The 26,487-nt window shown below is 44.6% G+C and overlaps 1 protein-coding gene across 1 annotated transcript in view; it reads left to right on the plus strand.

The window, feature by feature from the left end:
• The window catches only part of TACC1 (transforming acidic coiled-coil containing protein 1), a 61,357-nt gene that overhangs the window by 10,651 nt on the left and 24,219 nt on the right, over positions 1-26,487 (plus strand). Inside the window, exons 2-4 of the mRNA XM_018566654.1 lie at positions 385-461; positions 11,901-12,750; positions 16,489-16,524. Of these exons, the coding sequence (XP_018422156.1) occupies positions 385-461; positions 11,901-12,750; positions 16,489-16,524 (963 nt within the window). The remainder of the gene's footprint in view (positions 1-384; positions 462-11,900; positions 12,751-16,488; positions 16,525-26,487) is intronic.

Consider the following 26,487-nt stretch of genomic DNA (forward strand, 5'->3'; position numbering starts at 1 on the left):
TAGTTCACAGTTCATGGAGGGGGGGAAGGGGCGGGGGGGCACTTAGGCCTTTTTCCCTTGGGTGCTAGAGAACCTTGACCCAACAGTGCCTAGACATCCCTTATTTCCAAATAATGTTGAAACTTGGCTCCAGATGATGGATTGTGATGTCTTTGATTCCTAAACTTTGACTTCATTGATGTTATTGACACTGTGGTAATTGTATGAGGGGAGCAGATGGTGATCTACAATGTTTCATTTGCTACTTCCTCATAATTAGGCCCTAATTAGAAGTGTTCCTTTTTCACTAGCTGATGTTCCCATATGTGCTTTTTAGATAAGTGAGCTTTATCTTTTAGGAACAATGAGAAGAATCTAACAAAACCGGTTTTCTGTCTTCCACAGCTCCGACTCCGAGGGCAACTTTGACACGCCTGAAGCAGATACTCCACTCTCCTCTCCAGTGAAGGAACCAACGCGAGGTAACCAACACTGAGAATGTCTGTCTGCAACACATATATCAGCCTTTCTCAAACTTATTGTCATGGAGGAACCCTTGAAATAATTTTCAGGTTTCGGGGGAACCCCTGCTAAAAATATACCCACATCTCACTGTGTATTGGCATGAGTAAGTTTTTGAAACTTTTAAGTAAGAGAATAAAGAACATGGTTTGTCTAAAGTATTTATTACCCAAGGCATGGCGTGCCTGGAGTATGTGACACCCGGGGCATGGCGTGCCTGGGGTATGTGACACCCGGGGCATGGTGTGCGTGACGCCCAGGGCATGGCGTGCCTGGCGTATGCGACACCTAGGACATATACTTGAATACCACCTGCTGTATACAAGAAATGTATTTTCAATAGTAATCTTGAAAATGAATAGCCGTCTGCTGAAAAGTAAAACATTGTGGTGTCCCCTAACATTAGTGGTCAGAGTAGAAATTAACCCTTTCATTGGTAGTCAGAGGAAAATTTCCCCCTATTGCTCGTCATTGTTGGTGGGAGATCAAGTCACCACTGCTCTCTGCTCAAGAAACCCCTAACAAGTTCAAGAGGAACCTTGGTTGTGAAAGGCTGGCCTAATACAGTGTAATAATTCTGAATGCTTCTGTAAGGGCCAGTGATACAGGAAGAGTTAATCCCTCCTCTCCTGTGTTCCCTATCTCTATCAGTGTCAAATGAGTATTCTAGTACAAATAATTATAAGGTGATCATTTTACTGCTGCTTAGCCAGAGGGGGTCCCTTCTTAAGTAGGATAAGGAAAGCCCTGAAACCATCATTAGTTGGCCATGGAGATCAGATGTCGGCCAGCCTAGTGGGCAGAATATGGCTGTGAAGAGTTTTTTTGGCCAGCAGGCATAAGCTCAGATCTCCTTAACACGTGCCTGGGGTATGTGACGCCCGGGGCATGGCGTGCCTGGGGTATGTGACACCCGGGGCATGGTGTGCGTGACGCCCAGGGCATGGCGTGCCTGGCGTATGCGACACCTAGGACATATACTTGAATACCACCTGCTGTATACAAGAAATGTATTTTCAATAGTAATCTTGAAAATGAATAGCCGTCTGCTGAAAAGTAAAACATTGTGGTGTCCCCTAACATTAGTGGTCAGAGTAGAAATTAACCCTTTCATTGGTAGTCAGAGGAAAATTTCCCCCTATTGCTCGTCATTGTTGGTGGGAGATCAAGTCACCACTGCTCTCTGCTCAAGAAACCCCTAACAAGTTCAAGAGGAACCTTGGTTGTGAAAGGCTGGCCTAATACAGTGTAATAATTCTGAATGCTTCTGTAAGGGCCAGTGATACAGGAAGAGTTAATCCCTCCTCTCCTGTGTTCCCTATCTCTATCAGTGTCAAATGAGTATTCTAGTACAAATAATTATAAGGTGATCATTTTACTGCTGCTTAGCCAGAGGGGGTCCCTTCTTAAGTAGGATAAGGAAAGCCCTGAAACCATCATTAGTTGGCCATGGAGATCAGATGTCGGCCAGCCTAGTGGGCAGAATATGGCTGTGAAGAGTTTTTTTGGCCAGCAGGCATAAGCTCAGATCTCCTTAACTGGCCTGATTAATCATTTTCTCTCAAAGAACACTTAGTCTGGCATGACAGATTGTGTCATGACACATGAGACTGTTGTCCAACCCGGTGGACAAATCTATTGCAGCTTGGGTCACCTGCAGCAAAGCCAATACAATGACAAGGGGTCACAGTGCAAGGGACTGAGGATAATGGCAGAGGGTTAAAAAAAAGGGGCCATAAAATGACCCTGCCAGTCTCTGCTGATTTGTAGAGGTACGACTGCCTAAAGAATCTTCTGAATCTGACACTTTTGAGTGTGTCAGATGCCTGAACCCTATATTCTCTGGCTCCTCCCACTGGCCCCTACATCACCACAGTGATTGATTGAACCATTGACACTTGTGTTAACATCCAGTAGTGTGCCACTTTCTGCAGATTCTTCCGGTAGCTGTATCTCTCCGTTGCAGATCAGGGCTTAGGAGCGAAGTATGAACTCTCTTCTTTACAGAGGGAATTTTGTTTTTCATTTCTATTCTAGCAGCAGAGACACTTAAATGGAGAGTCAAGAAAGAGGAAGTGGATTATTGAGGAAGAGAGCAGAGAAGGGAGTTGGTGTGTGCTTCCTGTCGTTGCAAGAAGCCTTCACCAACATGGAGGAAACCAGAAATTCCCTTCTGTGTTTATAATGTACAGAATTATAAGGAAATGCCACAGAAGGACCGGGGACCTCCACACCTCCAGTGTAGGTGCCACAGAAGGACTGGGGACATCCACATCTTCAGTGTAGGTGCCACAGAAGGACCGGAGGACATCCACACCTCCAGTGTAGGTGCCACAGAAGGACTGGGGACATCCATACCTCCAGTGTAGGTGCCACAGAAGGATTGGGGACATCCATATCTCCAGTGTAGGTGCCACAGAAGGATTGGGGACATCCACATCTCCAGTGTAGGTGCTACAGAAGGACTGGGGACATCCACATCTCCAGTGTAGGTGCTACAAAAGGTTTGGGCACAACCACATCTCCAGCATTGGTGCTACAGGAGGATTGCGGACATCCACATCTCCAGTGTAGGTGCTACAGAAGGATTGGGGACACCCATATTTCCAGTGTAGGTGCTACATAAGCATTGGGCACAACCACATGTCTTGTGCAGGTGCTACAGAAGGATAGGGGACATCCACCTTTCTAGTGTTGATTCAAACATGGCCAGGAACAATGGCAGAGAGATCTGCAAGAGATAAAAGAAGGCAGTGGGAGTCTCATCTCACCATCTGTAACTAAATGATCAATGTTTTGGTGAACTGACCTTATAACAGTCACAGTGGCCCTGTTGTGTTATATAATGAAGGTCGATATTCTGTGCACTGATAATCTCACTTTAGCCTGCAGTGTGAGATGATGATGACGGCCATGTCTTTGCAACGTTTACAGGGCTTCTTCCTCCATATCACATATTCCGCATTGTGCGACTGATCTGCTCATCGCTAGAATATAAAAGCTTTTACGCTTCCTGACAGCTTGTTTTGCTTGGTTTATGATTCAGACGTGCAGTATGTGGGCGAATGACTCACGGGATCTGAGGAATCCAAATATATCCCACAATCTGCAAAACCGCTCTTTGCCTGGCCTGAGTTCTTATATGTTCTGAAGGCTGTTCTTGAAGACTCTTTCTTTAACTGTTTCTGCTTTGTTGCGTTCTCCATAGAACCCCCCATGATATCCCGCCCTCTGATGTTCCCGGCCCCTTTGTTGAAACAAAAAAGAGCTGCTGAGAAACCGTTACAGGATGAGATCTTTGGCACTCGTACAGCCTTCCTGTGCAGCTTGTTCTTTTTTGGCTGCCGTGTTAAACTTCAAGCAGGCTTGAAAGTGACAGGAATTTTCTGTTCGTTTACTAAACAGGAAGTTACCTGTGCGTAGGACAAAAATACTCTCCATTTTGGGGACATCAGTAAAATTCTGGTTGAGGTTCTAAGCCTTCCTCATTTACACCGGTCAATGAGACCGGAAACAGGATTTTCTTTTCCTTCACTTCCTGTTCTGTCTAATGCCCAGCATTAATGGCCATTAGTTTAAATTAGAACCTCATTCTGGGTCTGTCCCCATTGGGGAGAATACCTTCACTTTCTGCCTTGGTGATATTGTCACTGGGGCATAAAGTAAGAACACGGACAGTTGCCGTCCCAACAAGAAGAGAGTGCCCAAGCTCCACTTCAAAGCCTAACGCCAGAATTTGTTTTTGATTGGTTTGGCTGGAGTTGGGCTTGAGTTGTGATGAACACACCTGCAAAGACCATGTAGCACTTGACCTCATGTTAAGCTGGGTAGCATGGACAAATTGATGACAATAGAGTTGTATCCTCTTTGGGGTAACCAGCAACAATCCTCCATAATCATTGTACAGATGCAACTACATTCATGTTCATTGGGGACTACTTTGAGATGCCACCAAAAGGGCGGGTTCATACTGTTAAGGTGCATTACCGTACTTAATACACATAATTTGGAATGGACTGCCAACATACTGCAGTGTAGTAGATGTACGAATTGAAGCACCACACCAAATAAACCAGTTCAGATGCAACTTTATTCCATTAGGGTCAGGGGGACATTCAAGCAGAGTAGCCAACACGTCATCAGGGCTTTAAGCAGATGTGATCAGTCTCTCCCAGGGTCTGTAGGGAGATGGTAAAGTACCTGTACTTTTTAAAGCACGTTGAAGTGCCCCGACAAGATGCGTTGGGGAGCACTTTCGTGCCTTAGTGTACCTTGCTACAGTAATTTGCACAGGTTACCAAGAAGCAGAGATATGAATCCAGACAAGTATTTCCTGGCTTCTTGACTAGACTGATTGGCTCCTGAATTCTACGTCAACTTCCCCACCATGGAAATATAGTTTCAGTCTGTAACTATACAGTAGTGACAACATTTACCAGGAGTTTATGGTGTAATGTAGTCTTTAGCTGCTTATGTTGGCGAGAATGTTCCTCTCAGTCTAAGAACTGGATCTTGTTTAGCTTCTGTAGAAGTGTGTCCTCAAAGTGCATACCAACCCTTACTGGAAACAAATGTCAAAAACCATCTCCTCTGGAAGGATTCCTGGCATTTTTCTACAACCGCCTCTCTAGGCATCTGACTCTTTAACCCTTTGACTGCTTAACCTGGATGAAAAATATAGAAATTCAGAGCACTGGGGCTGATTAAATAAAAACTGGAGCACCAGAAGGACCCATAACAGGCTATAAGTTCTTGAAATTGGTTGCTGAGCATTGCAGTACCAGTCCCCCATCCCAGGAGCTGCACAGTTTGTCTTGTATGTTATGCGAGACTGCAGAACCACTTGCTGTAAATATGATTTATTAATACCTAGGTGAAAAATAAATTCCACTTTAATAAAAGAAATGCAGACATATTCATTCAAGAAAAATTGTGCATTTATTATTTTTTTGCATTGGGGCCAGTAAAGCATTGCAAGTTCGATCAGTAGATCCGGGGTGCAATGCTCTGGCTCCTGCACATTCTCCCTCCCATCCTTGTCCATACCAAGGTCACCATGATTCAGGTTATATCCTGAATATGGGTATAACATGAAATATGGTTTTAAAGGTAAACTTTAAAGAAGAACTTCACTCAGCTATTAAAAAATGGAAGTCAACACCTACAAGTACTGTTCTGTAATAACACACACTCACCGGCCCATGTAGTCCAGTGCTGACTTCTTTACACCAGATTATTTGCACAGCTTCCGATCTTTGGAGCCGCCGTCTTGCATTGAGGGGTCGGCTGTCACTTCTTTGATGACTCGCAGCTGGCCCCCTATTGCACACATGCTCAAGATAATGGACTGAAGGGAGATGAGCCTTCCTGTCCCAGGAGACTGCGAATGGGTGAGGAGGGGAAGATGGTGGACCGAGGATACATCTTCGTTGAGTGAGGAATGATAAAGTGCAAGCAAGTACCTGCATTAAAAAAGGTACATGCCCCTTCCCACAAAAAAAGGGAATGAGGAGGATTGCACAGCCATTCTTGACCAAGGCGCTGTGGCACCCTGGGGTGCCTGGAATTTTTCATAATGACGTCCTGCGTTTCTATGGTGCAGGTGGGCGATTGAAGGGTAGGATCCATTAAGAAGATGATGGAAGTTTGCCTTCATCCAGGCCTGCTCCACCCTCTGCCATGCTGCCACGGCAGCGGCTCCTCATGTGATGTTAGGTCTCTGATGTGAAGGGGCAACTCTGACGTGAAACGGGGCCTTGTGGTGTAAAAGAGGGGCTGCTAGTGTGAGAAAGCAACTCTTATGTGAAGGGAGGGGGCTTCTGATGTAAAGGGCAGAACCCCACTTTTTTGTTGCATGGGGTCTCCTCTTTTAACCTTACCAGACCCATACCTTGGATAAGGGTTTGATATGGATTTTGGAGGGGCCAAACATTGTTTTTCACATTTTAAAGTTTTTTGCATTTTAGACTGGGGTGCTTCAAGATTTTAATGGGTGCAGTGACTGAAAAAAGATTGAGAAACACTAGATTAGAATGATGCCCTGTGTCAATGTCAAGTGAGGGTCCCCTTTTAAGGTGGTTGTGGCCATATTCGTGCATTTTCAACAACACGTTTGAGTACTGTCCATGAGTTGTTTTTTTTTCTTATTTACATTACTAGTTACATTTTCAGTACAAGCTTCCGGGTGTTGTCCTCTTCTCGGCCTTGCTGGGAGAAGGGAACACCCCAAAAACTTGTCCTGAAAACATAACTGTTAATGCAAATTACAATGAAGTATCATGGACGAGTGTCACAGACGGTACTCAGTGGTGTTGGTGATGCCCAGGCATATCGTATTTTTGGTTACATGCCTCGCTTGTGTGGGAGCTTCTGGGTAATTTGAGGTCAGAAGACGGTTTCACAAAGGAAATCTGAACAATGTAGGCAGTGTCTCACGCCGTGACTTAAATACAAAACCTTTTCAGGGTAGGAGGGATCGGGGAAATCCTCCCCGAGAGAGACAAAGGTTTACAACCCAGCATGATATGTCGCCATCACACCACACATTCCAAAGGAGAGATTTTTGCTTCTAGAACTTCATTTCACCGAAAGTAACTATTTTTAAGTTGCATTTGTATTTGGGGTGATGCTGTCAATTGGTCTGCACGGAACTGCTAATGTAATTCTGGTCTAATTATGAGAAAATGAATCCCTGCAATTCATAAAATGTCGCGGCTCCTCTTTAGAAGTCATTCTCATGGTAGAGCAGCAAATGGCGGTACTTGCGACAGATCCATGTAAGGGATATTGAGGATTGCACCCATATAGGACAACAAAACGCACATTTATTTCATTTTTCACATCCACTATATTGCCAAAATTTATTGGGACGCCGGCCTTTACACGCACATGAACTTTAATGGCATCCCAGTCTTAGTCCTTAGGGTTCAATAATGAGTTGGCCCGCCCTTTGCAGCTATAACGGCTTCAACTATTTTGGGTAAGGCCGTCCACGAATGGACTTATTGCACAGGTGACAACCTATCACGGCACCACGCTTGTAGTCGCTGAGCTCCTGAGAGCGACCTATTCTTTCACAAATGTGTGTAGAAGCGTCTGCATGCCGAGGTGCGTGATTTTATACACCTGTGGCCATGGAGGTGATTGGAACACCTGAATCCAATGATTTGGAGGGGTGTCTCAATACTTTTGGCAATAAAGTGTATAAGCATATAAGGACCTTCTTGGAAAATGCGGGTCATCCTGGGGGAAGGGGGAAGAGTCAACTCTTTGGTGAATAAGAGGAATGAAGATAAATCTGAACATTATGCAGGGTGGCAGGATAAAATAATGTGACTCACTGGACTTTATGTCGAGTTGACACGACTGCATCTATATTTTGATAAATAGGTCACAGGAACCAGTATGATAGAGCCATTCTCAATGCAAATAGCCACCAATGGGTTGTACTTTAATTTTCCTGCAATGTCCTAGAAACATGTAGAGGGGAATGTTTGATTGACATTAAATCAGACACTATTACCCGTGCTGACCTCATTTTCTGTGTCTTTTTGGATGAAGCAAATTATGATAATGCCACTAGAAATAGTTACCACTGCACGGACGTGAGCGGCTGTGCTTCCCTATATTGATGCTGCCCGTCTCTCTGTGTAGCACTAATTGCTGGGCTGTGAAATCTGGAGCAGAAGTGAAGCAATTTATCATATCAGCCAATTGGGTTTTATGTATCTTCGGCTGCTCTGTGCCGGAGCTTTCATTGGCTTCAGCTTTTATGCTTCTGTGATTTATAAGGCATGTCCGGTGTAGCCTGAGATGCTCAATGATAAATACTGGGCCTTGGTAGCACTTACACGGCTCATTCCTCTCTAATGCACATTTAGTACCCAATCATTATCTTTAGGTGTAATGTCAATTGATGCAGTATGACTGTACAGGTTATTGCCCATATGTTACTGTGTATTTCCCATGAAACAGTCAGAATCCCATTTTATTCTCCCAGAAGAAGGGGATAGTTGTCAGTTTCCTCAAGCAGTTTACACATTTTGTAGCCAATTTGAGTTGAGTTTGAAATGAAGTGACTGTAGTGACGGCCGACTTTCACCAAATGGATATCCATCAGATAACATATCAGATGCAGTCATGTTTGGTGATGCCACGGCCAGACTAGTCATCAATGGCCAACAGCGGGGATTAATCGATCCACCCTATAAAGCATGGACAGGGGAATCGATTGATTTTAGGAAATCATGCTGTGTATGGCTAGCCTTAGGCTCCAGTGTGGCTGTAAGAGCATTAGTTAACATTTACAATGCTTCTAGGTTTTTAACAAGATAATTTGTCTGCAGCTAAATGGCTACATGTGAGATGTATTGTAACAGAAGACCTATGTATTGTTTTATAACGTTAGGATGTTCTTATAGCACTTTCTTGCATTGTAAGTGGAAAGAACACTTAGGGGTCTATTTATAAACACTTTGCAGAGCCATTTGCCCTGAAAATCTCTGTGAACGTTCATCCTGTGCGTAGAGGCAACAAGTAATATTCTCCATTCTCTCTTTTTTTTTTTTTCTTTCCTTTCCTTTCCTTTCCTTTTTCTTTTTCAGGTCGATTGTATTAATCGGAAATACTGCTCGATGGCCACTAGATGGCGGTGAGGAGCAGACAATATAAATATATATTTCCTATGCTCCTCAGCTCCATCTAATGGCCATAACGCAGTGTTACATTTGGCCTAAAAATAGGATATATATATATATCCTCCATTTACACAGAAGGCATGTACACAGAGTTTCACAGGGCTACTGTTTCCGTGAATTGTTTAGAAATAGAATAGGAGTTGGCTTACAGGTGCATGGATACAATCAGTGTTGTATAAAAGGGGCTTATTTATTTGTAAGCATTTTTTTTTTTTTAACAGCATTTTTCGCAAAAATATGTCCAGCGATGACCCCTGCTGCTATTCAGTAATGGCCCTTTCAAACCGTTGCATTGCAGTAATCGGTGGCAATCCATGTCGTATGCGGTGGGGCCATTTATTTTAAATGGCACCCAATGCACTATCCCAGCAAGCATGTATTGCATTGTAGTGCACTGCTGAAAATTGAAGGCTGCAATGCATTGCAGCCACGATCATTGGATCGAGGGTGCAATGTAAAGGCCCCTGCAGACTGTTCCTCCAGTCCCAGGTCTGTTTTGGAGGTACAGACATTCTGTTATGGGACTGGAGAAAGTAATCATATGACATCACACTTGTGCTCCATTGAGACCTTCCAATCATTCTGCCGTGGTGGTCTTTTCATTCACAAATCAGCTCCGCGGGACACTGTTCTGGTGACCACTACCTAAAAGGGGATTTTCCTTCACTTTTAAGATTTCCTCCATTTCCTGTGGCATTTATGGGGCAAGGTTTGAAGGTAGATCTCCTCAATGGGGCACACAATAAAATAAATTAAAGGTTTTTCTTCAATGAAGTCTGTCCTGAGCTTTGTGTAAAATGTCTCTGTTCCAGCCCTCAGGTTTAGCTCACTGAGCCTTCCACCTTTTATCCTTTAATGAATAAGAAGTTGTATAACGTGTGCCAGACCAAAATCCAAGTCCAAGAATAATGTCATTGTTCATCAGATCATTGCAGGATCTACTAAGATGTGTGTTAAATCTCCTTGCAATGCAGATTACAGTTTATGTAACAAAGCCTGGGCTGTGTGTTTTAAAAAAAATTTAATATTTTGTGCATGTGGGGGGGGGGGGGGGAGTTGTAAAATGTAACTTATCACAAAATGCCTATCTTGAAGACTCTGCTACCACTTAGGAAATCCTGTACCTGGTTTATGTCCTGGTCTTATGTAGTCTTACCTGGGACGGCATGCGGGATTGGAAGGATTCAATGACCGCTTTATTTTAATTGTAGCAATTAAGGTTTTACTTGCAGCAATCTCTCTTTTTCTGGCCCAACTTGAAAGTCGAGTATTTGTAATATAATTGTATACTCTTGTTGCCTTCCAGCTATTTGTGGCTTTTATATATACTAAGACTGTGTATTTAGGCAGTTATCTTCAATGCAGTATGGGATTCAGAGTGGGAACCAGAACAAAGGAAACTAGTGGAGAAGGTCTAAAACGGGCCAGTACAAATAGTATAAGTTGGGCTGGGGTCTCTGACTGGAGTTACTCCCTATCAGAGTGGAGCCTACAGTGTCCTCGACTGCCGTTGGCCATTTAGTTTAGCTACTTGCTCCCTATTCATATGTTCAGATTTTCCAGCATCAACTTCTTTGTGGCTGTGAGTTGTGACACCAAATACAGAGAGGTGCAAAGAAAGTGGGTGCCGGAAGAATTGAAACTATGAAGTGTACTATGAGATGTGTTGTGCTCATTTGTTAACGTAAACTGAACAATGGGGATTATTTGTGGTGATGGCATATTATATATTATTTTATATAGGGGAGTCCATATCCTTTTCACAGAGCAGCCGCCATATCGGTCTCGTAACAGTACTTCCTCGTTTACAATTACTCCCATACAGTCTCCCCTTTTCCTCTTTTCTTTGTGTGCAAAGGTGTGTTCCAATAAGCCATATTCCCTAAAGCTGGCCATAAACCTATAGATTATCTGCAGATTTTCTATGGTCAGATGGAAAAGTGCAACAGATTCCTCCGTCTACGCTAAACTGTGTGGATGGGGGAATCTCTGACTGGGCCAAACTTCAGTATCTTGCTAGTCTGCCCCGCTGGCTCTCAAAATACCTGAACAATCTGATTGGATGCAGGCATTGTTGAAGTATTTTGAGAGCCAGCCGGGCCTACTAGCAACATACTGCAGCTTGGCCCAGTGGGAGATTCCTCCATCCGCACAGTTTAGCGTAGATGGAGGAAACTGTTGAACTTTTTCCATCTGACCATAGAAAACCTGCAGATAATCTATAGGTGTATGGCCAGCTTAAGACTAAGGATGGGCTCGGGCGTGTCCGCAGCTCCACGTGCCGAGCCCGCCAGGAAGCTGACAGCGCCGCAGCGCCAATCACAGGCACTGAGACATTTCACGATCTCTGCAGCTGCGGACCGGGAAAATGTCTCATTATCTGTGATTGGTGCTGTCAGCTTCCTGGCGGGCTCGGCACGTGGAGCTGCGAACACGCCTGAGCCCATCCTTAAGACCACGCCTATCTTTCCCCGAGGCCACCAGTCACTGTACACTTTGTATGGTGCACTTGGTTTAGCCCAAAGGAAACAACCCTTGCCATGAAAAGGCCAGTTGGTTGAGTTTTGTTTGCCTACCAGGCGGAACGTTTTCAGTTCTCCCCTACCCCCTTCCCATAAAAGTAAGACTTCTACTTCTCAAAGCTCTAATACCTGTTATGAGACAAATTAATCATTTTGACTTTTTTTTTCTTCTAATTTCCAGAAACAGATACAGATGTCACAGAACTCTTATCCGACTTGACCATAAATGATAATAACAACTTACTAACTGATGGCAACTTGGAAACAAACTTTGGTAGGAAGGCAACCAGCGACTTGACTATAGACAGGAGTCTAGCTGAGCCTGAGGTTTCCACTGGTGGTTCCTTTACCCGGATTTCAGTCGGGGAGGTTAAAGATTCCTCTGTTGAAAAAACTGTGGTCCAGCTAACTGAAGAACCACTTGTAGATAATGTATTTTCAGAACAAGATGACCAAGGCAATGACATGGGACCTCAGCAGAACCTAACAGATGGAGAAAGCTCAAGGGATGGGAATAAAGATTTCCTCAACAACAATGGCCTTCAGACAGACAATGGGACCTCAGTGGATACCTGTGAAGGAGATCTTAACAATCAGAACTCACTAATGGAAACAAATGCCAATATCAAGAAAGCGTCCCCGAAGAGAATCCGGAAACCTACGAGCAAGCTTCCATCCAGGATACAAAAAGAAAGTTCCAACAGGACAAAAAAAGCTGGGCAGCAGGAGAATAACCTGGAGACAAATGCAGATTCGGACGACCTTCCCCTCCCAAGATCATCCTATAACTTCGATCCAAGCCAGTGGGAGGATCCCAACGTCAACCCATTTGGGGGAAAGTCAGCCTTGTCGTCATCTCCTACTGTTACAAAAGCACCTTGTGGATTCAACAAAGATCTCAGCGATGGCCCTCTGGATCATTCTAAGCTATGCAAGACCCTCTCCAGTTCAGACACTGATCTTGCCCAGGAAACTACACCAAGGAGAAGTCCAAGATCGTCACCAAAGTTGGGCAGATCCCGTCTAATAACGTAAGTTTCTTCAAGACTCTGTTCCTTATTTTGTTTGATATACATACATTAAATGTGCTAGTGTTCCAAGATGCTGCATGGTGGGTGCCCATAATACATAATTCAGGTTAGTTTCCCTGGCTGTTTCAGTCTGCTGAGGTCCTATTGCTGGAACACACCGGTCTGACACAAATGTTTGTCCAGCAAGCATGAATTATTTAGGGGTGTGTGGATGTGGACTACTACTTCATTCCATCAAAAAAAGCAGATTTCAGGATTGAAAGAATATCGGTTATTTTCTCCTTGTGCAAATTGGCACCTTTACTGGGAGGTCTGAAGACTATTAGCTGAACCTGCTCATTAGCTGATACTCAAGGTAGCCATACACAGTGCAAATTTGTTGAATGGGATGCAAATTCGAGCTGTGGGTGGCCCTGTTGGTACCACTCTGCTCAACAAACTTCGATTGGAAAATTGGAGGAGCCAGGTGTCCAATTAGTAGCCAAGCTGCGACTGAATCCAAGCAAATTCAGCCATTGTTCGGGTATTCAGGGTCGGGAGGGAAGATTCCTCCATCCACGCTGTTTAGCATGGATGGGGGCATTATGTTTCCAGTTTCCTTTTAGTTCTATTTTGAAGTTGTGTCCCATGAGTGCACCAACATAATAAGCTATTATACAGATTACGTACTCCGCACAATCAGTTATCCATTATGAGCAATTATAAGTAATGCTCATACTATCAACCAAATGATCTGATGCCATTGTGTCTAAGCACCACAGAGAACGAATCTAAAGCTTATTCGTTTTGCACAATAAGTTGTTGATGTCTCCGATTCACTCTCTTTATAATTTTCAAGATTTTCTGCATGAATGCTAAATTCAATAAAGAGACCCTGTCACCAGACTATTCATTTTAACAAAAGGCTTCCCATAAGATTATATGTGCATTTGACATATTTTATTTACCCATAAAAGCCTCCCTTGTGTAGACATCCAAAAAGCCCCGAAATTGCTGCTGGAGGCCGCCATTTTGGATGTGATGTCAGCAGCCCCACAGACTCGGGACTGTCACTCAAGTGACACTCTATAGTATTCCCCTTCCACTGCAGCTACATAAAGATTTATGGAGCTAGAGCTGGGCCAGCACAGAGAGTAATTAGACCATTACAGAAGAGGAAGGGCTACGACCTGCAAGGAGTGCTAAGGAATTGACTTTCCTGGAGTAGTCAAATATTCAGCAAGTTCTAAGGCACATTGCAAGTGAATACAAATTTTTTTTTAGAGAGGAAAAACACTGCGTGCAAGCATTTAAAGCAGTGGATTTTTCTTGGCTTTTACTTCCATTTTTTTAAAGATGGTGACAGGGTCTCTTTAACGCTGGTTTTGTATCTATTGGCTTCTTCTCCTCTACCTTCCTCTGCATTACTTGTACAACACATCGCTAACTCCATGTGTAACATTGGAGTCCTGCCCACCCATCTCCCTAAGCCACTCTGTCATAAATAAGGCATGCCCCACTTATGTATGCATGTTGGCAGGCTGGTGAAATGGAGGTGAGATTGTGGGAGACATGGGTGTCTGTAGCACTGATGTCTTTACCGATGAATTCTAGAAGCAGTGCCCAAATAAAGGCAAGCAGAGGGCAAAGGACCAGTCGTAAGTACTGCCTATGGTCCCCTGCAGCTGATCCTTTCCCCCTATGCTCACATAACATGAGTTAAGACTACGTCTTGGTATTGGCAGGGCTTTGCTTCCTCAGAGACACCACCAAGGAGAACATTGAGCACAAAATCTCCAGAGGCTAGAAGTCGGTGATAGGTGTGCCTTAGATCTCACATTGCAGGCATTCAATTATGAGGCTATACGTACAGGAGTGCCTAGGCGCGCACACATATTTTGCTAGAAATCAGATGACCTCACATTTCATCCTCCAGTGTGTTTTCTGCATCCTATGATGTGGCTGGCACACCTAACAGTCCAAAAACCTAACCTCCTAGAGGATGTCTTGGTAACATGCCAGCAGGACAAGGCAGACCTTAGTGTGTGTTTTGATATGCAGTAAGCAGTAAAAGGAGTTTTGGGAAAGGTTTTGTTCATTCAAAAGGGACTTTTTATAATCTACACACACCGATCAGCCATAACATTAGTGCTATTGGAAGAAGGCAAGGTGGAGGATGCAGTGTGGTGATTGGGCAATGTTCTGCTGGGAAACCTTGGGTCCTGCCATTCACGTGGATGTCACTTTGACAGATACCACCGACCTAAACAATGTTGCTGACCAAGTACACCCCTTCATGGAAACAGTATTCCCTGTTGGCAGTGGCCTCTGTCAGCACAATAATGCGCCCTGTCCCACTGCAAGAATGGTTAGAGGAACACAACAACGAGTTTGAGGTGATGACTTGGCATCTTCCCACCTCTATCCGTGGCTTTACTGCTGATTGAAGGCGTGTTTTAGTCCGGTGTTGCTGCTAGGCTGTTTCTTTGATACTTTGACAGCAGATAAGCTATAGTTGGCACAATGAACTGTAATTTCACACCATCAGTATAAGTAATAGGTTATTCTTCTACAACCTAAACTCCTTTCTGCTGCCATGGTAACATGCATCCATGAAAGGTGGAGCTTAATGAAGAGGTTGGGTCTTTATTGATATAATAAAGGAAGGCTTGCATAACCCTTTCAAAATGCAATAACAGTTTTCTTACTTTGGTCTGATGGGCAGTGCCTTCTATACTCTCACACTGCATGGTCAAGCGTTTGTGGACCCAAAGACTATCACACCAGCCTCCACCCTTTAGAAAGGTTTTCCACAACATTTTGGAGAGTGCCTGGGAGAATTTGTGCCCATTCAGCCAAAACAGTGGGTTCTCTATCTCATCTAAATGTCCTCTCCATTTTGCAGCTGTACCAACCTGCACTCTTCTGGGAAGGCTTTGCACAAGATTTTCAAGTGTATTGGTGAAAATTGGTGCCCATTCAGCCAAAAGAGCTTTGTGAGGTCAGGTACTGAAGTTGGATGAGAGGATCTGGCTCACAACTAGCTTCCCAATTCATCCCAAAGGTGTTCAGTAGGGTTGAGGTCTGGTACTGATATTGGATGAGAAGACCTGGATCACAATCAGTGTTCCAATAGGCATTCAGTAGGGTTTTGTGCAGGACACTCAAGTTCCTCCACAGCAAACTGGTCAAACCATGTCTTTATGGGCCTCACTTTTCATGCATGGGACAGTCATGCTGAAATAGTGAAGGACCTTCCCTGAACTGTTACCACATGGTTGGAAGAACACAGTTTTCTTTTCATGCCGTATAAATTACCTTCACCTGAACTCAAAAATTAGCAGAGGGTCTTCACATACTTTTGGCCACATAGTAGGTGTTCTTGTCAAGTATCCACAAACGTTTGGCCATATAGTGTATTTGCTTTAGAATAATAGGTGTGCTCCTATCAAGATGGCTCGTCAAACATGGGGAAAAACTACGCTTCCCATATACACTGCTTGCCTTTAGACCTTTTTATGTCTAGCAGAAAATGACCTGGCACCCTTTAACATTAAATGCTTGATAACTCATAATTTCTGTGCCTCCACATTTACCCGCTCATCCCATAGTGGTTAACTGTAAGCAGCCATTTCATATATAATATGTGGTTATATAATATTTGACTTGAGAGCAACTGATTTCTCTCCCCCGCTTCTGCGATCTCTGTATCTTTTCACCTTTCCTGTGCTGTCTCTTCTCTCCTTTTGATTGCCTCAGGACATCTGAGCAAGTGAAATTTCTCTGTTTCCTCTTGTAAGTATGCCGCTCCAGCTTGCTGTCGGCCTCGACATAGTCTGAAAGCAGTTACAGAAAGGATTAATGTTGATCACTATGAATAAACGTATAACTATGGTTTTGGTAGACATTTGCGAGTTCAGTCACCTGCTGGTTTCAGAGACGATGCCGGGCGTGTTCTCCCCAGGACATTTTTTGTTTCACACTTTTTATTAGGATATTTCAAGTATAATCATTGAACAGTATACAGTAGAAGGGCATTGTTGAGTACAAATACAGGATATAAACACGTACAGGAATGCCATGCGATACAACAAGTTGAGTATACAAATTGGTAATCTGTAGACTTTGAAAAGGAAAGAGAGCAACTATCGGAAGAAGCTGACAAATGGAAGAAAGAAAGAGAGATCCCGAAAGTCCGGGGGAGAAAAGATCTAGAAGAGTCTAAGGGGTGGCAAAGAGGTTCTAGAATTAATAGAGAGATCCAGAGCCTAGAGGGACGTTAAACTGTCTGGGGGCAGAGAAGAAAGTGGGTAATCGATACATGGCTGTCAGATCTTCACACATTTCTTATTAGTATCCCGAAAAATACTCGTAAATTTTTCATTTAGAAGAAGGAATCCACCCGCCGCTTGACTTCATCAAATGGGACAAACTGCTTTTTGCAAGCGCAGGCGATAGCTTGTTTAGCTGCCAGCTGTATATAGGTAGTCAAGTGGTGTTGGTTTCTAGTGAGGTTCGAGGGTTTGAGATGTAAAAGAGCCAACCACGGGTCCTTGGCAATTGGTATAGAGAATAAATTGCTCAATAGACTGAATACTTTTGTCCAAAATCTGGCAAGCATGGAGCATGACCACCATGTATGGAGAACGTCACCCCGGGCCAAACATCCCCGAAAGCAGGCGGCCGAGTGTGTAGGGTGAAAATGGGTTAGTCTGGAAGGTACCAGATACCATCTAGTAAGGGATTGGAAGGCGGTCTCTAGTGAGGTCACATTTATGGTACATGTGGCCATAGAAGACCAGATCTGGTGCCGGGCCTCCGGTGATGGTGTTGTCCCAAGGTCACACTCCCACTTTAGAGACATAAGTGTGTTGTGAGGGAGAGGCCAGCGAATTCAAATGGGAGTAAACTAGTGAAATCAATTTAGGGGCGGTAGGGTTATGTTTGCATACCTATTCGAACATGGTCATGCCAGTCCGGGGTGAAGACTTTGGGAGGAATTTATTGACTTGAGTGGAATGAAATGGCAGGCAAGTGATCCGAAAGATACTATAAAGCAGTAAATCACATATTTCACTACCTATGTTAGAGATCCTTTTGGTTAAAGATGTATCGCCAGAACTTAAAAATCATTGTTGAATCCCCCATGGAGCAAAGTGCCTGTAGCACTTGGTCCCTGTTCTGATCCATAGCCCCGTTGTATATCAGGAGCCCAGTTTTTATTTCTGTTTTTGCTGGCTGTAGCTCTCCATCAGGGTGAAGCCCAATTCATGGGCATTCCTATGGAGGATCTACAGCACAGCACTGTAGCCATCACTCTCTGATTCTCACTTTGCATACATTCTGCATACAGATTCTCACTTTGTGTAAATTCCATGGGATGTCTGTCTATTCACAGCCCCATCAGCATTGACTGATTCTTTACATTTGTAAGTGCAGGGGAATGTTAACTACCAGTAAGGATCATTTGGCTCTGGTGGGCCTGTGTGATCGATCTGCTGGCTGCTACTAAGCATGCACTACACTGTGCAGTGGATCACTAGCAGCAGGCAGATCGATCACACAGTCCGGTCAGGGACAACTGATGATTATAAGTGTAGGGGAATGTATACTACCAGCTGCATTTACGATTGTCATTCATGTATTCTCTGCTGACTCCTTCCCTCGCTGTGCTGAATGGTGTTTGTGCTTCTGCTACCTGTGACCAGCGCGGTCAATCAGCATTCATTAAATATTTGTCTCCTTGCCAGCAGCATGGTTGGACAGCGGTGGAAGAAGGGGGGGGGTGCTTTCGTCCGTCCGGGCTAGCTCAGCTTCAACACCACCTAGAAAGATGGGACAAAGTGCTACATGGTTTAAAAAAAGAACTCTGGTTCATTTATGGATTTAGATGTTACAGCCCAAAGGAACTTTCAGTTGAAATTGCCTACATTTATTCCAGGTGCTTCAAAAGAATAGGTGTGCAAAGTCTTACAGTTTGTTTGCGTTGCCACTTTCTCAGGAGCCAATGGAATCCAGCTCCACATTGACCTTCACAAAGCTATAATGCTACATTGATACAGGGGGCATGCATATTCAGATCTCCAGTGCAACTGCAAAGTGATGAAAGATGCATGACCCCAGAGCCACAGAAAGCTAGGAACACTTGCCTACATACTCTGCCAGGACAAGTGGTCTGAGTAAATATCCTCTAAATTTGGAGGCTACAGACATGATGGCTGCTGCAATCAGCTGGCTATTAGAGTCCGCTCACTGGACAGTATGAGAATCCTGGCTCTGCCCTCACCCCAGCAACTGGCTGAACCCACCAGCAACCTCCCAAACCTAAATGATCCATTTTGGGCGGACTTTTCAATTTTAATAAGGAGAATTGACATGGAGTCAGGGTGAGGTTATGTATATTACCCTTCGGAAAACAATTGTTTGCATCTTTGCTTACATTTAACAAATAACCTTAAAGATATGGGAACAACTTGCAGAGGAATCGGGGCAGACCAGGTATCAATGTTCTGCTCTTTCATGTTCCCCAAGCAGCACCTCTGATGCCCCCCAACGCCAGAGCTAACCCCCCATCTTCTATGCATCACCAGAGGCTCCATTGCAACGCTGTAGACGCTCTTATCCTTAGGCCTTCACCAGTATCTGTTCTGCCACCACTGCCCAGTCACCAGGAGGTAACAGAGGCCAGATGATGAGATGACCCCAATGTCATCTGTCAGAAGAATCTCACCTTATCTTCTGGAAGAATGGCCCTTTAACAACTACGTTCTCTCCTCGGAATACCATCTACTCTGGTCAAAGTGCAGGTCTCCATATAATCTCATTTGCTTTTCTAGTTTTCCTGATCCCCTTCTCACCTAATGTTTTTTTCTACTAGAGAGAGCAATAGAACTCTCAGGACTTATGTAAGTGGGCATCACCTTTTTAAGGGTGCTAAGCATTTACATAGCATTCCCATTGACTTGTGCAGAGAAATAAAAGCTAAAACACCGTAAGACCGGGCAAGACACATTTGCAAGAATGCAATGAGATGTATTGTAGATGGGACAATAAAGTAAACGCTGCTTTGATCCAATTGAAAACTCAAATATTGTGCTCCAGATCACTTTTAAAAATGCTCTATCTTCTATATGCCAACAGCAAGGCAATATTCATAGGCGCTAAACTAGCAGGATTGCTGGGTGGATTGTTGACCTGAATAGAGAGATTCTGTCATCACTCTAAAGATCTGGCAAAACCTGTTCGCTGCAAAAGACGTCGTATACCCGCCTCTCCCATGTCTTCCTTGCCTCCGTTCCAGCACTGCAGCTTCCATAAGACTCTTTGGCTTTTGATGCTTCTGAATGTCGGTGCCTGTGTTTCTCACCGGAAAAAGTATGACCAGAAGGAGGCATTCATCTAAAACAGCAGTTCTATAATGGGAAGCTATGATCTTTCTATAGTTTTCGCCAAGCAGGTTTATTTTGCGTCAGTGTTTTGCTTTGAGCTGTTAGGTTTGAATTTTGCTGACACCGGACGCAAACTGAGCTTATTGTTGAAATTAAAAAGTTATTCAGTCCAGTCTAGGAGCTAGCAGTCACTTATAAAGAGGGTAACAAATTAATGAACTGAAAAGTGAATAATAATCTTGGTGGGCATCCAAACAGCTGCAGTCACAGTTCAGGTATTGTGATAGCCACAGGCACCGTCTGTCTGAATACAATAGCTGGCAGGGTAGATTCCTCCATCCATGCTATTTTTAGTGTGGGTTGGGGGATCGGGTGGTTGAGAGAAATCTAGCCAAGAATGACTAGCTTTACTCTTTGCTTTACCTACCAAGCCTATTTATATCTACTTCCAAATATATCTTCTGACCTACCTCCCTGTTCTCCTGCCTCCTTTTCAACTGGCATATTTAAACTATATGGCCAATAATTTGAACAGCCCTCCAAATTATTGAGTTTAGTTCAGGTGTTCCCAGTGCTAAAGCATGCAAAAACTATTTTAGACAATTGTGCACCTCATGTAAACAGTTTGTGGTGTTCCCAAGCCTGATGAAGGCCCTTGATGGGTTAGGTGTGGAGGAGCACAAGTGGCCTTCACAGAGCCCTGACCTCAACCCTGCTGAACACCTTTGAAATGGTGATTGCAAGCAAAAACTTCCCATCCAACATCACTTCCTGACCTCACAAATGGTAATTTGGCTAAATTGGCCCAAATTTTCAGAGACACCCTTTGAAATCTTGTGCAAAGGCACCCCAGAAGAGTAGAGGCTGTAAGCCCCCCTCCCCCTTTGCAGTTATATCTCCATTTTGATGGCCCTGGTTTTGGAGTGGTATGTCCAACAAGCTCATATAGGTGTGATGGTAAGGTGTCCACCAACTTTTTGCCATATAGTAGGGATGCACCAATACTAGTATCGGTATTGTTGCCTATACTGAGTATTTGGGCGAGTACCTTCCCTGAAACCAGAACTTCCGGTCAGAGGGAGATTTCCTGTGACCGGCAGTGCTGCGAGGGAACATGGAGCCGGCTTCCTTGCCAATCAGGAAGCTGGGCGGCGGGTAATGACTCCCCGCCCGGCTTCCTGATTGCCTGGGAAGCCGGCTCCATGCGCATTGGCCAGCTCCATGCCAATTGGCCGGGAAGCTGGCTTCTCAGCATGGAGTCGGCTCCCCGACCAATCGGGAAGCCGGGGGCGGCGGGTAATGATCCGCCTCCCAGATTCCTGATTAGCAGGCTCCATGTTGATAGGCTGGAAAGACGGCTTCCCAGCCAGTCAGCATCGATCCAGCCAAACAGTGGGCTCGTGCTGTTTGGCTGGGAAGCCGGCTCCATGCTAGCGGAAGTATCGGTACTAGGTATCGGTGAGTACCGAAATATAAATATCGGTGCTTGTACTCGATACCAAAAAAAAAAATGGTATCAATGAATCCCTACCGTATAGGGTACAGTTTTTGGGCTAGCAACAGTTTCAGCAGATACAGAAAATACCGGCTGATGTTGGCAGTAGTGTGTTGTCCTCGCCACTTCCTGGGAGCTGCACTGAAGACAAATAAGTGTTACATTTCCTATGCAAACCATATAATGAAACAAACAAACAATGGCATATTAGTAGTCCAGCCTGGTCAGATGCCTCTAAAGATACAGGGAATGAGTAAGCAAAGTCGCCCAGAGACAGGAAGTGTGGCGTTTTTAGGATTATGGTGTCAAACTAAAGGAGGAAGAAATCCTAAAAAAGAAAACGAATGCAGCCACCACATCCAAGGGCAGGTAACCTGCAATATGTTAAATATATACATTGTAACTCCAAAACACTCATGGACCATTATAACAAAGCACACCACCTAAGCCCCAGCTATCCAACAATTGTTACTGGTTTGCTATGTGATGTTGCATGGCAGCATCTCCAGCTGTCACTCATAAAGTAGCATGATGAGCTTGGCCTGTATATTAAAACCATATTGGAGTATCCGAACACCACCTGTGGAACTTTTGCATAATTCATGTTTCATTCCTGTAACTATATCGCTCAAAAAAAGGTTTGTGCTTATCAAAAATAAAAGCTTTTGGCTATAGCCCAATGTCACGGTATGTTATTGAAAATGGAGACCTCGGGGCAACTCTTAAAGAGACCCTGTCACCAATTTATTGAATGCAGATAAAAGCACAGGACGTCAACACAAGGAAAACTTGTACAGGTGAATGACATGCATAAAATATGTTAAAGGAGAACTATGAGGTGAGTGCTTTTCACTCACCTCATAGTTCTAGCTGACCTGTGACAATGAGACTGTCACAGGTGGGCTCAGTAGATCGGGAAGTGAGCGAACACATACCGGCGTTCGCTCACTTCTTGATCCTGTCACGGCAGAGAGCCATGACAGGGGAGGGGCTGGATTCCCCCCTCCCCACTCCGATCCTCCAGCGCTGACTGGTGGAACGGACGGGGGAGGGGGCGGGTACAGCTGGCTCTGCCTCTAGATAGGCAGAGCCAGCTGTCACTCACGTAGCTGGGTGGATCCAGACATAATTGTCGGGATCCGTTTCAGCTGCGGCGTCTCAGTATACCGCAAGCTGTAGCTCGCGGTATACTGAGTTTAGGGTGACGGGAGGACGCTAGTTTGTGTCCTCCCGTTACCCTTAGGAGAACTATGGGGAAAAGCCCTAACCCCATAGTTCTCCTTTAAAGGCACATATCATTTTATGGGAAGACTGATGTTGAAATGAACGGTCTGACGATGGGATCTCTTTAGGCATGGTTCCCACCTGGGCGTTTTACAGCGTGTAGGAACGCGCTGCAAAACGCCCTACGCCCAAAGAAGTACAGGAGCTTCTTTGGGGCGTATTTGCCACGCGTATCCATTGGGATAGCAGCCGAATTGCACTCGGAAACGTGCGTTTATCGCGCGTTTTTTTTACCGCAAATCGCTGTAAAAACGCGAGGCACACTCGCATATTCCGTACGCCTAGGTGTGAACCCAGCCTTAAGTTCTTGCTGTAGTCCATATTCTCATCAATACCTTTTGTGCATTGAGTTATACAGTCTGATACCCCTCAGTACAAGAGTGGATTATAAACTCTGTGTTATTGCATTTATCTGCATGTTCCGGTCAATGTGCTTCTCTTGGAAGGTGTAAAGCAATGTCCACTTACCTCGTGAAAAGGGTTTTTATGTGAAAAGCTTAGCTTATTGGCTTTATGTAGTGTTTTTATGGACAGGACATTTCTTGGCAGCCAGTTTATCTTAGAGAAGCTGGTGATCAACAAAGAATGGACCTCGGACAGTTACTGTCTCTCAATGTAAGCTGATAAGGTTGCTTGCTGGTGCTCGACCAAGATTAGAGCTTGGACCGTTGTTTGCTCTCAGTGCAAGCTGATAAGGTCTCTAGCTGGTGATCAAGAATGAGCCTCGGCAAGCTATTGGCTCTCAGTACAAGCTGATGAGGTTTCTAGCTGGTGGTCTACCAAGAATGGACCTCGGACAGTTACTGGCTCTCAATGTAAGCTGATGAGGTCTCTAGCTGGTGATCAAGAATTGATCTTGGCCAGCTGTTGGCTCTCAGTCCAAGCTTGATAAGGTTGATACCTGGTGATCAAAAAATTGATCTTGGCCAGCTATAGGCTCTCAATATAAACTGATGAGTTTTCTAGCTGGTGATCAACCAAGAATGGACCTCACCCAGCTATTGGCTCTCAACACAAACTAATAAGGTCTCTAGCTGGTGATCAAGAATAGGTCTTGGCCAGCTATTGGCTCACAATATAAGCTGATGAGGTTTCTAGGTGGTAATCAACCAAAAATGGACCCTTACCCAGCTATTGTCTTTCAATGCAAGCTGATGAGGTTTCTAGCTGGTGGTCTACCAGGAATGGACCTTGGCCAGCTATTGAACTTCAATACAAGCTGATAATGTCTCCATCTGGTGATCAAGAATGGACCTCACACAGCTATGGTCTTTCAATGCAAGCTGATGAGGTTTTCGAGATGGTGATCAAGCAATAGGTTCTGGGCAATGAGCTAGAGACAAATGAATTATAAAATAGTCAGCATTTCTGTGTAATAATAAATAGTGGGTATGATCGGGTGGTAAGTAAAGGCCGTCATCTCATTCATTATATGGAGAGACCCCAATCATCTTTGCAAATCTACACACTGTCCTCCTGCCTTTCCATTTCCTGTGCCTTTGGAGCTGCCATTACAAGCCCAGTCCTGCTCTGTTTACATTCAGCTTGTCTACAACCTCTACTGTAACTGAAGATAAGGACTGATATCAAGGAAGGCATCTTCTTCAATACCCCCGCATGCGATTAGCTACAGCATAGAGAGCACATGTGTTCACAACTAGGGACTAAGATATAAAGCACCAGAGTTTCATCTACACGCATACCTTCTACTTGTCACAACTGTCTGCCTGTTATTGCATGCAGTAAGGGAAAAAGCAGCAAAGATCATACAATAGCTGTCTGCTTCTAGCAACTTGCGATCTCTGGTGACTGCATGCGTGCACGTCACGGACATCGACGTCACCAGACTCCTCCCCCCTTCCCCAAGTGGCTCCGTCGGCTAACGAAGGGGAGGGGGGGGGGGGGGGGGGGGGGGAGTCAGGTGACGTCGATGTCCGTGACGGCTAACGGAGGGAAGGGGGAGAAGTCCGGTGACGTCTATGTCCGTGACATCACCGGACTCCTCCCCCTTTGTTAGCTGATGGAGCCACTTGGGCCGGTGAGTTTGCCCAAGAAACTTTCTGCACGAGCGCCAGCCAAGGCATTGGCCTATACACATACAGCACAGCAATGAAGTAATAAAATGAACTAGGATCACACTAATCCAGCACGTTATTATTCTGAGTTGCACCACTCAAGCGGCGGCCATATTGAGTGGGGCACGTGAGATTAATGACGTGCTGGATTAGTGTGATCCTACTTCATTTTATGACTTCATTGCTGTGCTGTATGTGTATAGGCCAATGTAGTTGGATCTGTATGTGCGTTATAATTAATCGAAATTAATCGATTTTAAAAAAAATTCGATTAATCGAACACGAAAATTTTAATCATTACCAGCCCTATTACATAGTTACATAGTTACATAGTATTTGGGGTTGAATAAAGACATACGTCCATCAAGTCCAACCCATATAGGTCCACGCATCATCTCATTCTTAGGGATACTGGTATCCCTGGATATTACGGTCCCTCAAGAAATTGTCCAAACATTTCTTGAACAAATATGTTCTAACCCTTGTCTGCAGTTACAATGCAGAGTGCAGACTTTCTAAATGTAACCCATGCATTGTCTAGACTTGCCTGGGTCACTGATGGCAGCTCTCAAAGCAAAGGGATTGGAAACTTTATACTTGCGACTTTGCTTGGCATCCCTGGATAAATTAAGATATCAAATGTGCTTTGAACGCTCCGTGATCTTTAAAAACTTGCACGCGTGTTTATCTTTTCCCTTTTGCTTGCAGAATGCTGGCGGGTCAGCAGCATCCCGAGTAATTACAGTCTATCGGTGCTTGCCGTTCTATGTGAGCTCGCTTGCTTTCCAGAATGAAACCGCCATCTGCAGCTGATGATGAGCTGCAATGTAATTGAATGGTCAGACTATGAAGTGTTGCGGAGAAACTTCTGATTTGCTTTCCTGTTCCTTTGTGTTCACAGCAGTAAATATCCATCGTTTGCAGCCCCGCTTCTAAGACATCGATGTATTTAATGAGAGGATCGGCCGGGGGAGGGGGCGCTATGCCTGTTTATAAGCTCAAGCCTAGAAAACCAAGTTTTTTTGTTATATTTTAGATTTTATAATAAATACTTCAGTTGATATATTGTATCATTTAAAGTTTACCTATGTTCACCTTAAAGCTGAACTCCAGGCAATCGGCTAAATACACACATGCAGTGGCTGACCTAGGGAACAAAGGGCCCTGGTGCAAGATTATTTTTGCCCCCCCCCCCCCCAATTGCTGCAAAGCAGAATGGCACCTGCTTTATAGAACTACAAATACCAGCAGTACGTTATACAGCAATGCCATCAATTGGGCTGCAGAAAATAATGATTTTATTTATTAACTTACCTTCACCTCCTCTGGCTGATTCCTGGTGGGGGAGTGTAGAAAACCACCCCAGTGTGTGTGTCCATCTCAGCGCGCCCGTATACTCAGGCGGCTGTTTGCTGGGTCCTCAGGGCCGGGGCCCAGGGCTGCCCCCTGCCGTGCCTGCAGGCTTTTTCTTATTCTCGGCTCCCTCCACGGTTTTCTGCGGCCGACAGGCCCCCTC

The sequence above is a fragment of the Nanorana parkeri genome, unplaced genomic scaffold (genome assembly GCF_000935625.1).
Source record: "Nanorana parkeri isolate BGI_ZX_2015 unplaced genomic scaffold, ASM93562v1 scaffold967, whole genome shotgun sequence".
NCBI lineage: Eukaryota > Metazoa > Chordata > Amphibia > Anura > Dicroglossidae > Nanorana > Nanorana parkeri.